The sequence below is a fragment of the Tyto alba genome, unplaced genomic scaffold, assembly GCF_018691265.1.
Source record: "Tyto alba isolate M040663 unplaced genomic scaffold, T.alba_DEE_v4.0 Super-Scaffold_22, whole genome shotgun sequence".
NCBI classification, from domain to species: Eukaryota; Metazoa; Chordata; class Aves; order Strigiformes; family Tytonidae; genus Tyto; species Tyto alba.
Window position 1 is genome coordinate 7,086,522 of NW_024881296.1, and position 13,418 is coordinate 7,099,939.

Consider the following 13,418-nt stretch of genomic DNA (forward strand, 5'->3'; position numbering starts at 1 on the left):
ACTTCTACTTCCTTGGTTTTTTTTTCAGGTTCTCAGTTTCCCCTTCCTCTCCCATTTTGAGGTCTGCTCAGGTTTGGGGGTTTTGGGGGTTGTTGTATTGCTATTTTTTTTTTAATCTGCCTTTCTACCATACTCTGAAGAGTCTCATGCCAATGCAGGGCACAATAAGAACTCTTAACAAGGTGCACAGATCACAGAGAATTACTTATAGTAAGGAAACATCAAACACAACTTGACATCATTCTATTATCAATCTAAATTGGCATAATAGAATTTGAAAATGAACCCAATGAAGTACAATAGGCAGCCAAAAGGAAATCACTGAAGTTTTATGTAAGTACAGAAGACACGCAAAGAGGAGTCCAGTTAGGAAAATATGTTAGAAAAGCAGAATCCATTAGATTAAAATTATTTATACCAAATAATAGTTACTATATTAATTTTGAGATTGTAATTACTCAATTCTTAGTTTGCAGATATGCATCTCTGAAGAAAAGTACTGTCTTAAAATTTTAGCATTTTTACAGGTTATGCCCAGCCACAAAAATCTATCCACTTCTGTGGAATTTTAATTGCCTAGTCAAACCGCAAAACAACAAGGAATTCTTGTTGAAATAGCACTGAAATGTATTCTTTATTCAGTTAAATGATGAAATGTTAGAAGTCAAATATAAAAATCTTCAAACTTATTTAATACGTTTCTAAAATAAGTGGTTTCAGAAGTTTTATTTTTAATTTGTGTTCTTAACCAGTACCAAAACCAGAAACAACTGGCAAAAGATATTTCATCAGATCTGGTTAAACCAAATTTGGTATAACCATGTCTTGTTATCCCACCCATTTTAACAGTAGCTCAAATTCAAGAAGTTTATTTCATTATTGCATATCTGTTTAATTTTTAATTTTTCATTGAATCAGGTGAAAACTGATTATTTGAACTAATTTGGATTAATCAGGTCTGACCATGTGTACACAAGCAGACTGCAAATGTGTGAATGGGAGACTTGCAAGGGAATGTTTTGGAAAGGGACATTGCAAAGGTAAAGTTTAAAGGGGAAAGCCTTGAACTATGATTTGAAGAAAAGGCCAGTAAAGGAAAAGAAACTGGCCACACCAGGGCTGGTAGTCTTTTCTGTCCTAGGGAAGGAGCAGCTGACTTGAAAGTTCCCAGCCTATGTTGCAGCCAAAGTGAAAATTACCTTGCTCTTTCGATCTCCTGCTGGCTCTAAAACTAGAGGGATGTCCTGATCAGGGACCAAGCAGGGCGTAGTTATGTCCTGGAAGAAGCAACAAACAATTCTGGTGTGGCCTATTTTTGGCTCACAGGTATTTGGAATCTAAGCAATGCTCAGTACTTGCTTGTTGAAGATCATAGTCCTAGATGATGAAGAGGGACTCAATACCTTGCCCCGTCATTACCAAACAAGGGACATGGGGATAGGACACCATAACCTTATTGCCAGTACATACACAATATGCTAGCAAAAAGTAACTATTGAATGGGGGTCTTCATGGCTAACATAACCTAAAAGGAAAATTACCATGGGGTCTAACCTCCCCCTTATTTGGGTATGTAGGGTTAGTGAGCTGAACCCTGAAGAGACAAACAACATTCATATTCCACAGCACCTGTAAGTCTCTCTCTGTCTTGAACACAACTGTTACAACTGCATCTGTGGTCTTCAACATCTAAAATGTCTCAGTGAAAAAGAACTAATTGAATTTTATCGTAGCTTAAGAGAAATAACACTGTTGATACACACTTCAGTATGTATTTTGGAAATAAACATTAATAGAAGAAAATTAAAAAATCGTTAGAGATCCCCTATGCACATTAAGGCTGGCTAAATTCTGGTTGTTTGGGTGCACTTGTCACATTTGATTAAGACAGTGTCCATGCTGTGCAAATACCGCTAGATCTCAGCACTTAAAAAAATAATGTGGTGGGTCTTCAGATAAGCATACTACTTGAACTACTTGGAAACTGCCACTTTATTTTGATCCCAAGAAAGCCATGAATAACAACATGGTGATTCTACTAAATATTGAACCTGTTAAAGTGATAATGACGAGAGCTTACTAAAACACTGTGGAAGGGAGTGCTTGTTGCCGGGGAAAACCATGAAGTTAAAATTGGAAGATCTTGCTGTACACAAGAATCGTCACCTGACTATAAAGACAGACACATAAGGAAATTAAGAGAACGAAATGAAGGCACAGGAAGAATTGAAAGGACAGTAATAGAGGGTGGCAACACAGCAGTGAAGCTGACAAACAGCAAACAATTATGAAAATTAGTGAATCCTGGCAAGAGGATATCCTGTTCTCACAAACAAGGGAAAGTCATGAAAGATAACAACAAAAGTAATAAACTCCAAGTAAGGCCATATTTATTGTCAGTGCCTGTGATTAGCTATGAAAATATTATTTTTTCCTTTTAAGGCAAGCTCATTCAGTGTATTATATCTTCTTAAAAGCGTACAGTTTTCTCTATTTACATGTGCTTTCCAGTCAAAGATTGCTATGACTGATTACAGACAGAACAACTCCTAGTGTGTTTACTAAATTAATCTTGCATTGTAATAAGGTATAAGTGAAAGTTTAGAGAAGTGGAACAATCTCAAATCAGTGATGATGATGCAATACCTTGATTAATAGCTATTGGCACAGTTGAGTGCATGAAACAGCTGAACATTCTGACTCCTGAAAGCCACACATTTTAAGATGTGAGTCACCTAAACATTCATATTATTCATATGGTGAAGAGTTTCTGTCTCTTGCTTTCTAATTTGGTTTCTTTAAACCACATCTAAATCCTAAGTGTAATGGACTAGAATTTGCAGTTGTCTTAACTGTTCACTTGAAACAGTTCTTCAAACAGTTCAGAACATTACGCACTATTTAAAATACATAAATATTTTTTTCTAGCTCGATTCGCATTGATAATTTCTCAATAATTTTAATTGTTTTATTTTATCTTTTTCTTACTGCCTTGACATATCACTTTTTTCCCACAAGACCTATTGATAGGGTAGACATGAAAGATACAACTCATATATGGTTTAACAATCAGTAACCATTTTTTGTATGCTCTTCAATAAAAAAGTGAGATGGCATCTTTATTTCATGACAACCCTCCAAAATGACTGAAATCTTTGTATCCTGCATGGCAATGAGACAATATTCTAAAATTAACTAAATAAATCCACCTTTCATTTCTGCAGACCTAGAAAAATGTGCAGTAGTAGCACAGAAAGTTACGAATCATCATTAGTCTGACCTATAAGCAATTCTACTGCCTTTTTTTTTTTTTTTTATGTGTAAATGTTGATATATTATACCAAATGTGCTTGTACTTTTTAATTTAGTCACAAGAAATATCAGAGACAGGCAAGACAGAGTAACCTTACTGGTGCATTGCACACTTTGGATGTTGTGATGGTTTTTAGCCATCCTTATTACATAAACAAAGGAAATCCTCTACAAATAAAATAAGCACACTGAGGTTTTCTGTCTTCACAAGCAGACACCTTGAAGGATACAGTTAAGCATTTATTACTAAGCTAACACATTAATAAACATTTCAAGATCTGTAATGTAAGGATTAAGTGTAATTGTTCTAGAAATCTTATTACATGCATATTTTAACCATAAGACTATTTTCAAGCTTCATTCCATTCAATGTTTAAAACATACATAAGATGTAAATCCAGTCTGAACTTGAATTAATTCATTCACCATAGGCAACATTACTTTTTAAGAATATGAAATGGGGGAGATAGAATAAGTTCCTGAATTACATAATATAAAAATTCCATGAGATTTCCAATGCCTTATAATATTTCAAGGAAAAAACCCACAATTGAGTCATACTTCATATAAACCAATTCAGTTTTAAATCAGTATTACTTTAAAAAAAATCCTCAGGGTCAACATTTATAATGTAAAATTACAATGAGAGTTTAAAATACATACCTGTTGCCTGTTACTGGGCATGTATGGAAGCATTGTTGATACATGAAACATTAATTCATAATCTTTATAGGTAGTATAGAGGGAATGAGTTCCTGTTGAATCAGCTGAAAATGAATTTAGTCACAAGAAGGTCAGTAAAATAGAACATTCTTACTACTTTTTAGGACACCACTCTGCATGCTATGATTTAAATCTATTAATTTAATTTAAAACTTTTTTTAATAGAACAAGAACAGTTTGCATCAGCTAAAGATCTACTCTTTAGCTTCATATTACGACATAGGAGGGTCCTGCAAGAAACTGCCCAACAAGTTTGCTGTCTGAGGCCTAAATGATCTATTTTTTAATATACTGGCATTTCATGAAAAAAGAACAAAGATTTAGCTACTTTAGTTTTATATAATATATATATTTTCATCATTTAAAACATTAATGACGACAATTGATTAATCCCATACTTTACCAAAAATAAACTGACAATACTACTTCAAATCTGATATTGACACACATATTGTAGGTCAGACATTTTAAAAACGTAAAACATTACATAATACATTCTAGAACAATGTCAAATCATTTTACTGGCATTTTCAGATCTTTTAAAATTAATAAAATGCATTTAATATAAAATATTACTTAATATTTTAATCTTTTATTTAGCATGTTTATTAATAGTATTTCAGAATGTTTACAGCAAATTAGATGAGTTTTACTCTGTAGTCATAAATTAATCCTTTTCATTCACCTTCTTTAATATGTATGGATTATTTAAGTACGTACAATTAACTTTAAAGGAGGAGGTTGGAAACATGCTATTGAGTCAAAACAACTCAAATTTTCTTCTCTTTTCCTCACTCTTTTTTATGCAATTTTATATTTTCTACACCACTAAACATCTTCAGCACACTCTTCCACACACTGTTTAAGGTTTTGGGGTTTTGTTTTAAATAGTAACTGTATTCCCCCAAAAAATTGATTTGCCATGTTACTTCTCCGGTTCAAAGTATATAAACATACACAGAAGTGTAAAATTCAACAGTAACCATACTGTATCTGCAGCCCTAAATCTGAAAATATTTATGTGGGTGTATAATTTTGAACAGATTCATATTACAACTGGCTTCATCAGTTATGTTTGTACAATAATAAAATTAACTTCGTTCATTAATATTGATGTAATATAATTTAGTTACATAAGAAATAGGAAGCATAATTTCCACTGAAGTGTCTTACTTAAAAGTTGCTACAAAAAAAGAGCAAACATTATTGCACTCCTCTGTTTTAAAATCTTTGTTGAAAATATAATTCCATTACAACTTTTCCATGGCATTTGAGAAAGACAGAGTTTTGAAGAGATAGAATGAGGAAATAAATTATATTGTGAAATACAAATATCTGCCTAAACTACATTGATCTCAGCAACCCTACTCCCTGACTCCTTTTGCAATTAGATATTAAATAAAGTCAAATTACCTTGAGCAGACATGTCACAAAACAATCCCTTTAAATATTGACTACAGAAAGGCAGATTCCTCACCCTTAAATCAACTCTTTCCTAATACAAAATCCTACTTACTTCTGATTTAGCACCTTGACTTTGGAAATGAGCTAGCAAGATTTTATTCTGAAATTTAGTCCCTTACACTAACCAAGCTAAAATATTCTAACTTGACAGATGCCTTACTGAACACCTACTAAGGCTCACTGTGATTAAATTTACATAATGGTTGCTACTACAAACATTACTCTGCTGACAGTTTTAGTAGAAAAAAAAAAAATATATCTGGGCTGACATTTTTGCACCTCGTTCCTTTCTGAACATTAGCTTTATTTCACAAAGTTTGAGAAAAATTGGCAAAACTTTTTTTTTTGAGTTATGAAACATTTCTACTTTTTTGCAGAAAAGCACCTTTTACCAAGCAAAAGTGAAACTTCACTATTCCTCTGTTGATAGAAAATTCCAACGTTTCCTCCATTTCTTTCACCTTCATTTTTCTTTTACAGATATAAGGAAATGAAACACAAACATAATCTAGTTTGTCCACAATATAATCCATAACTGAAGTCTGAACATTAGAAATGAGAATATTAATGTTCAAATGAGATATTAATTCCTCACTTCTAGTAAATTAATATGTTTTAAAACATATACGAAAAAAATTATCTAGTTTTGAATTGGTAAAGGTTCCTCGAATATTCTTGTTTCTTGATCTTGGGATTTAGAATTGCATGCTATTAAAAATACACTAAAGAAGGGCAGAAAAGACTTTGTAGTTAATATATTCCACACATTCTTCACATTTGTACTGGATCTAGCTTGGTTGGAGTTAATTTTCTTTGCAGTGGCCACATGGTGCTGTGGTTTTTATATGTGACCAAACAGTGTTGATAACACACCAATTTTTTAGCTATTGCTGTATACAGCTTGCATAGCATCAGGGCTTTCTCTGTTTCTCACACTGTCCCCCCACCCTACCCTGGGGAGTACAGTACTGGTGGGCAAGAGTTTGGCAGGGCATGCAGCCAGGACAGCTGACTCAAATTGACCGAGGATGTATTCCACACCATATAATGTCATGCTCTGCAATAAAATCGGAGTGGGGGAGTTTTTCCATTGAAGTTGTTGCTCAGAGGCTGACTGGGCACCAGGCTAATGATGGGAGGTTGCAAGTGATTGCCTTTGCATCACTTGTTTTTGTGGGTTTTTTTAGTTAGTTGGTTTATTGCTGTAGCGGTGTGTCTTTTCTTTGCTGCTTTTTTTTTTTTGGGGGGGGGGGGGGGGGCAGAGATGGTGGTGTTTGTGTTTCTCATTTCTTTCCTTCACTTATTGAACTGCTAAACTCAACTCACAAGTTTTTCTTGCTTTTGCCCTTCTGATTTGCTTCTCCATCCTGTTGGGGGTGAATGAGCAATCAAGCGGATGGAGGCTTACCTGACAGACAGGTCAACCCACCACAACATTCTACATTCCATAAAAAATGGCCCAACTAATTGCTTATCAAAATATTAACTAAACAGACCACATTTTTTAAAAAAATAACATTTTAAAGATAAAACCTGGAGCTAGTCAAACATTTAAGAACAGAAAAAACTTAATAAATGTGAATCCTACAAAAACTGAGCAATAAGTATTACTGAAACGTTATGCCTACCAAAAATGCAGCTACTAGAGATTAAATTATTACGCTATTCTGAACCTGTGGGCAGTCAGATCAATGTATTATCAATTTATAAATAAGACATGCAGTAATACTTGTTGTGCCATTATATTAAAGAACCTAGTCTAACACAAAAAAAAAAAATACAATTAAGTCAGTATTTTACATTTAGATAAAACTAAAGACTGTAGCTTTGTGAATTCTTAAATCCATTCTGTTTATTGCAAACTATGAGAACATATTAAGACAGGCTAGTCTCATTAATGGCACATTGCATTAGTAAAACATTATGTTACCAAATGATATGTACAACGTACATTCATACTGAAGCATGGCAAATATAGAAACTGAATTTGTTTGACAGACTAGCATATATTTTCATATGTAAAAATTACTAGGTGATATTCCGTCATGCTCTGACTGGGGGGGGAAAATCAAAACCAAAACACCCCTTATCCTTTTGGATTTTTCATCCCTATTTATCAATTCATCCCACAGGTCTGACATCCACAGTGTGTTAATAAATATTTCTACACAGTAATTTGAAAAATGAGTTATTATTCTGTACTGAAATAGGATGCAATAGTCTCTATCAAGCCTGAATTATTAAAGTGAAACAAGCATGGATTTAAGCAAAGGGGTAATAACATAATTGCTTATGCAATTTGATAGGGCTACAGAATTGCAGCTTTCTGACTTTGTAAATCATAAATTAGAACCTGTCATAGGATTCAGATCCTTTTTTTCACCATTTCCCACCACTGCTAGAGATGGAGAATGTTGAAGGTTTCTTGAGTGGCAAAGCTGGTCTCCCTTCATTGCGAAGCATGAGGTTTTATCACCAACATCGCGTATCATTTCCTACTGGAGACTGGCCTAAGGACAGTTTATCTGCATTGGGTACCAACCACAATGTACATGCACTAGACATCTCCAGAAATTTCTAGTACAAGTCGTTAAGTCTCTCTCCTAATGCTTTACAGGAGATGACAGTCCATCAGGGCACTACTGGTTTGATAACAGAAGATAAATCCTTTTATGACTATGACACTGATCAGTGTTACAATGTACCATTTTTAAAAAAAATAAAATCCAGATGTATTCCAGTTAAATGAAGACTGATGTTGAATTAGCAAAACCATGCAAGAGATTCCTAAGAACCAGGCTAGATCAGGTGGATAAGTGGCAGGAGGAAAGAGAAGCAAATAAGAATACGGATCAATTCCTAGGTCTCTGTGACTATCTGAAAGGCAAAATATCTCTTGCAAGGAAAAAAGATCTTAATTCCCTTTAAGTACACCTAAGCTTCCGTCTTGGCAGCCTAACTCTAACAGTTCAGGGAACTTTCCCATTTGATTAGAACAGCAAGTGCAATACACACACAAGTAGCAACATTTGATAGTTTAAAAATATATAATTTATCTTTCCTTTTCTGTCATACACAGCCCATATACAGTATATATAAAATAATTCAATTTTCAGGATGTAATATGCAAGCTACAGCAAAATTAAGGATACAAATCAAATCACAGAATAGTTTGGGTTGGAAGGGACCTTTAGAGGTCCTCTAGTCCAACCCCCCGGCCATGGGCAGGGACATCTTCAACTAGATCAGGTCGCTCAGAGCCGCGTCCAGCCTGGCCTTGAACGTTTCCAGGGATGGGGCATCTACCACCTCTCTGGGCAACCTGTGCCAGTGTTTTGCCACCCTCACTGTAAAAAATGTCTTCCTTATATCTAGTCTTTATATCTATAAAAATAGTATGTGACAATAAAGTAGATCACAGCTCACTGCGATCAGCTGTCAAAATCCTGTTAAAACTACATTAAACTGAGAATGAGTTATGTTTAATTTAAGGGCAGTGAAAAGCAGTGCTAATAGAGAAGCATGTTAACGTATCACTGGCTTTTTTAACAGCAATATTTCAGTTCCTATTTTTGCTACAAAACCCAACAAATTTGTACAATTAAATTATTATACTATTGTACTTAGGAAACTGAAAGACCTGAGGCAATGGCAGTAATAACGCAGTTGTTAGGTAGATGAATGTTTATCAACTGCTGAATGATAACATGCTTACTGTGCATGTGTGAGAAACTAGAAAACTGACAAAACTTGATTGCTCCTCAAATATAAATACCAATGTTAATTAAAAAGAAGCACAAAAGATTAGTTGAAATAAGGAAAATGGTCCGTTGTCATGACTCCATATTTTTTAAAAAAAATTTCTTTTGCCTTTTTAAGAATAGGATGTTAAAGTGTAGCTGGGAACTTCTGAAATGTGTAAAAAATATCACTCACGTAGTATAATTTTAACTAAGTCCAAACAAATAAGTTGCTTTGATTTCCGCTACTACCAATGCCACAGAAAAAGTACATAACCTTTCAGACAAGGTGTGATACATGCTCTTATCATATGCTTCATCTTCCCCACTTACCATATAATCTTACTAATCAAAACCCATATTCAAGAGCATGAAAAGACAAAACAGGATTTGCAGAAGATCAACTGGATAATTATAGCTTCTACCACATGTTGTAAACTTAACTTACTTTTATTATCTAGCTGAGCCCTGTATTTACTAAATCCTTTTAGCCGTACTCTCTGGCCCAGCAGATCAAGAAACTCTTCAAAAGCTGGTCCTGCCATCTCATTGTTATACATTTCTTCCTCCGTGCTTTGGCCTGCTTTGCAGTAAAGGATACCAATCTTATGTTGAAAACTCAGCTGAAACAAACAAACAAACAAATAAAAGAAAGGAAAATTACAGAAGCAAAACAAAGTCAGTACTAGAATATAAACAATTAGAACATTAACACTGTTATAACCCCTGGCAGAAGTTATCTGAAAGTGAAAAAATAAGTGTTCTGACTTGGGAAACAAAGTCACCGCAGAAAAAAAGAGAAGAAAAGAAAATAAAAACAAAACAACCCCCAACAACTATCTTGACAGAAAACTGGATTGTCACTATCCAAACGTAGATAAAAGTAGTACACGGAGACTTTTAAGTCAGTTATCTATAAAAGCACACACTACTGCATGTTATGAGAACTTTAATTGGCAATTTTTGTATAACTATCATCTTAGGTTCAAAACAAGGTGAGCTTATTTTTCCTTTATTTCTACCCTTTAAAGTTCAGTGCTGTTGGCCCTCAGAACAGTAATTTCTATTAGAAGTGATCTTTTGCCATCCCCATAAAATTGTCCATTGTTAAAAATGATTCCCCATTTTCAAAATTATACTTCAATCTAGAAATCAGTTTGCAGTTGAATAGTTTTGTTAAACAGACTAGAGTCTCAATTCAAGAGCATTAAAAAGAGATAATAACTTCTATAAAAAATAAATATAAAAACTATAAAAAGTTAAGCATAGAAAGAGATGATTACTTCTTGAGCAGAGTATTGTCTTGTTTTCTGAGCTTTTTATGCATACTTAAGACAACAAACAGGAAACCTCCATCTGAATAGATTAGTCCTACTATTCTTAACTGACAACTTTTAGAGCTTCACAAACTGACAGAGACCATCAGTCACCACATTTATCTATATTTATGATTCGAGTCAACTCTCCAGCTGCAGACTTCTCTTAATCTAACTTCATGATTACTGTATAAAATGTGTGTTATGCAAAGACTGTATATATTCCTATTACAGCAAAGGTGACCAGAACAGTCTGCTTCACCTTAGTCATATGTAATGGATTGTCTGCCATGTTAAGTATAATGTAAAACTCAAATCCACAGACATGCTACTGCATTGATGTTTTACCACAGCAATTTTGAGTAAAAGCTATGAGACAACCAAAAGGTACAATCAAGAAAACATACACAGAAAGAAGGAAGTGTCAAAGATATAATTCCAGACTTCAAATAATCCTTAACCTTCCCTCTTCAATAAATGCTCCATTTCTCCATTGTAAATTGAGACTTGTATATAAAACAGTTGCCAACAGTCAAAAAAACCCCTAAACATAAAAAAGAAAACCATTACCCGAATCCTCATTATCCCTGGTGAAAAAAAAGCTTTCACTATGCTTTTACTAACCTAGTCTTCTGGATTTTCATGATGCTACTGCTTTTTTAAGCTAGTATTCTTTCTTTGTCTCCCATGCAATCAAAGATTTAGCTTGACAGCATTCTTGGTTTGACTGTTTACCTTCACGCGCAACCAACAGACAAAAAATCCCCAAGATGTCCAAGTTAACATAGATTTTTGAAGGTCTTAGATAGAATCACTGACACTAAGAATCTCATGCTCAACAGGTAAATAAATTAAAATATATTAAAATACAGGGAAATGCTAGGCTACTAAAGTCAATAGCAAAACACTTCATAAGATCAATTGGGCCCAGAGTTCTCTTACTATGAAGTTAAGCCTGTCAGTGGGACAATTTCTTCTCATTTTAACTAGTACAAACAGGCCTAACTCCATGATTTCAGCACATCTCTATTCACAGCAATGCATACTACAGAATCTGGTCTACTGGTGTAGAAAATCTGCAGCATAGCAGGAATAAGAGTAATGTATGGGAACAGCCCTCCCACCTCTGGTGAGCCCCAATCCATCGACTCCCTTTGATACCTGCTTTATGCAGGGATGAGCCCCTGTGGAACATACTCTGGCAGGAGGCCACTGACCATGGAGCAGTTAGGAACAAAGAACAGGCTTAGTAAGGACATGCATGAGGAATGGTGCTGCAATAAGGTTTCACCCGGGCAGCACAGAACACAGAAGAACTAGGACCTGTGCCAAAGTCTGATGTGGAATGGGAGGGATGACCACCTGAACTAAAAGGAGATTCTGGGTTAGGGACGCACTGCAGGAGCTGCCTGAGTCAGACTGCTGAACTCTGGAGCAGGCCAGGGTTAAGATACCAGTTTGTTCTTGTCATTTCCTTTTGACTGGCATTAGATGCTATTCATCCAGAGTGCTTCTTTATTTGATCTACATTTTGAAGCACTGCCTGGAGAGAGAGTTAGGTATTTAACAAAAGGTTCCAGATTGCACACTGGTGACTATTTTATCAGGGGCAAGATAACATGAACATTTCATGGAGGAAACTGCAAGAGAACTGCTCATGTGAACATTAGATTACAGGAAGCAGTGCTGTTACTTGACACTTCCCAACAGAGACTTAAAATGATTATGAGCACACTGCCACCTCTGTCCCAGCTCTGTGTCAAATAGTTTAGCTGAAACCACAGGGAATTTAAGTTAATTTCCTTGACTTCACACTAGAATTGAGAAGTGCAGAAGTTAAATGCTAATTGAGCCACCAACAATAGAAGCATCAACTAACTGTAGAGAAGCACCTGGGCAAAATATTCAGTCTAGAATTATACAGTCACACTCCTCCATTCTTTCTGAGGACACCAGTCATTCCTGAAGGTGTTCATGAATATCAATACAGTTCTGAACAGGAGTGAAGTATAACTCTATCTTCCAAAACAACCTACCATCTCATGGCTTACACATTGTCCTAGGAGACACTGAAGATGAGGATCTGAATCTCCCCAGCTCAAGGAATAAATTAATCCTGGGTTTACACATCATGAACAACTACTGTAAACACTAGGCAATTATGTACAAATTTGATTCTACCAATACCACTATTCCTAAACAAGGCAGCAGCTGCAAGCTCATTTACAGTAATCTGAACCTCCTACACGTGTGCTAGAAGGACTCATGACTATGAACTTAGAAGACTTAAGCAAAAGGACTCTCATGCCAAGACCATGGGGACTGTGCAGAAGCAGAAATCAAGGTACATTTATAATGTCAATGCCTAAGAAAGTAACTAAATGAGATTTGGCAGGATCTTATGTGGCACATTTAACTGGCATGAAAAATTATCAGAATATTTAAAACTGATAAATTTTGCCAGATTTGAAATGGTACCACATGCTTATTCAAGTCTCTTTAAGGAAATAATTGCAGACAGGGTTCAGATTTCATGATTTCTAAGTTAGAAATTTTACATTTAATGTAACACCAAGAACAATTTAATAATGAGAAAATGATTTCTAAATTCATTTAGTTATTTAGGTATATGATATGTATTAATGCTGCATACCAGTCCTTCCTGACTCGAAATTACTATGTTCTAGTCAGAATAACTCATTACTGAAGCTTGGCATCTTGGCATCTTCTTGTACAGTATAGATTCTTTATCACGAAACAACAACTTGTTGACTTTCATCATGTGAATATTTTAGAGTTTTTCTGGCAAGGAACCTCAAAACATCAGGCACTCAATAGCCACTAAGTATCACTTCAATCAAAG

The 13,418-nt window shown here is 34.9% G+C and overlaps 1 protein-coding gene across 11 annotated transcripts in view; it reads right to left on the reverse strand.

The window, feature by feature from the left end:
• Window positions 1-13,418, reverse strand: part of SIPA1L2 (signal induced proliferation associated 1 like 2) — a 280,300-nt gene that overhangs the window by 59,220 nt on the left and 207,662 nt on the right. For 9 of the 11 annotated variants that reach the window (XM_033009226.2, XM_033009219.2, XM_033009201.2 and 6 more), the window contains 3 exons: window positions 9,688-9,862; window positions 3,976-4,079; window positions 1,200-1,277 (listed from right to left, as the gene is read on the reverse strand). In XM_033009226.2, the coding sequence (XP_032865117.1) occupies window positions 1,200-1,277; window positions 3,976-4,079; window positions 9,688-9,862 (357 nt within the window). The remainder of the gene's footprint in view (window positions 1-1,199; window positions 1,278-3,975; window positions 4,080-9,687; window positions 9,863-13,418) is intronic. The other 2 variants (XM_033009216.2, XM_033009207.2) reach the window with 1 other exon arrangement.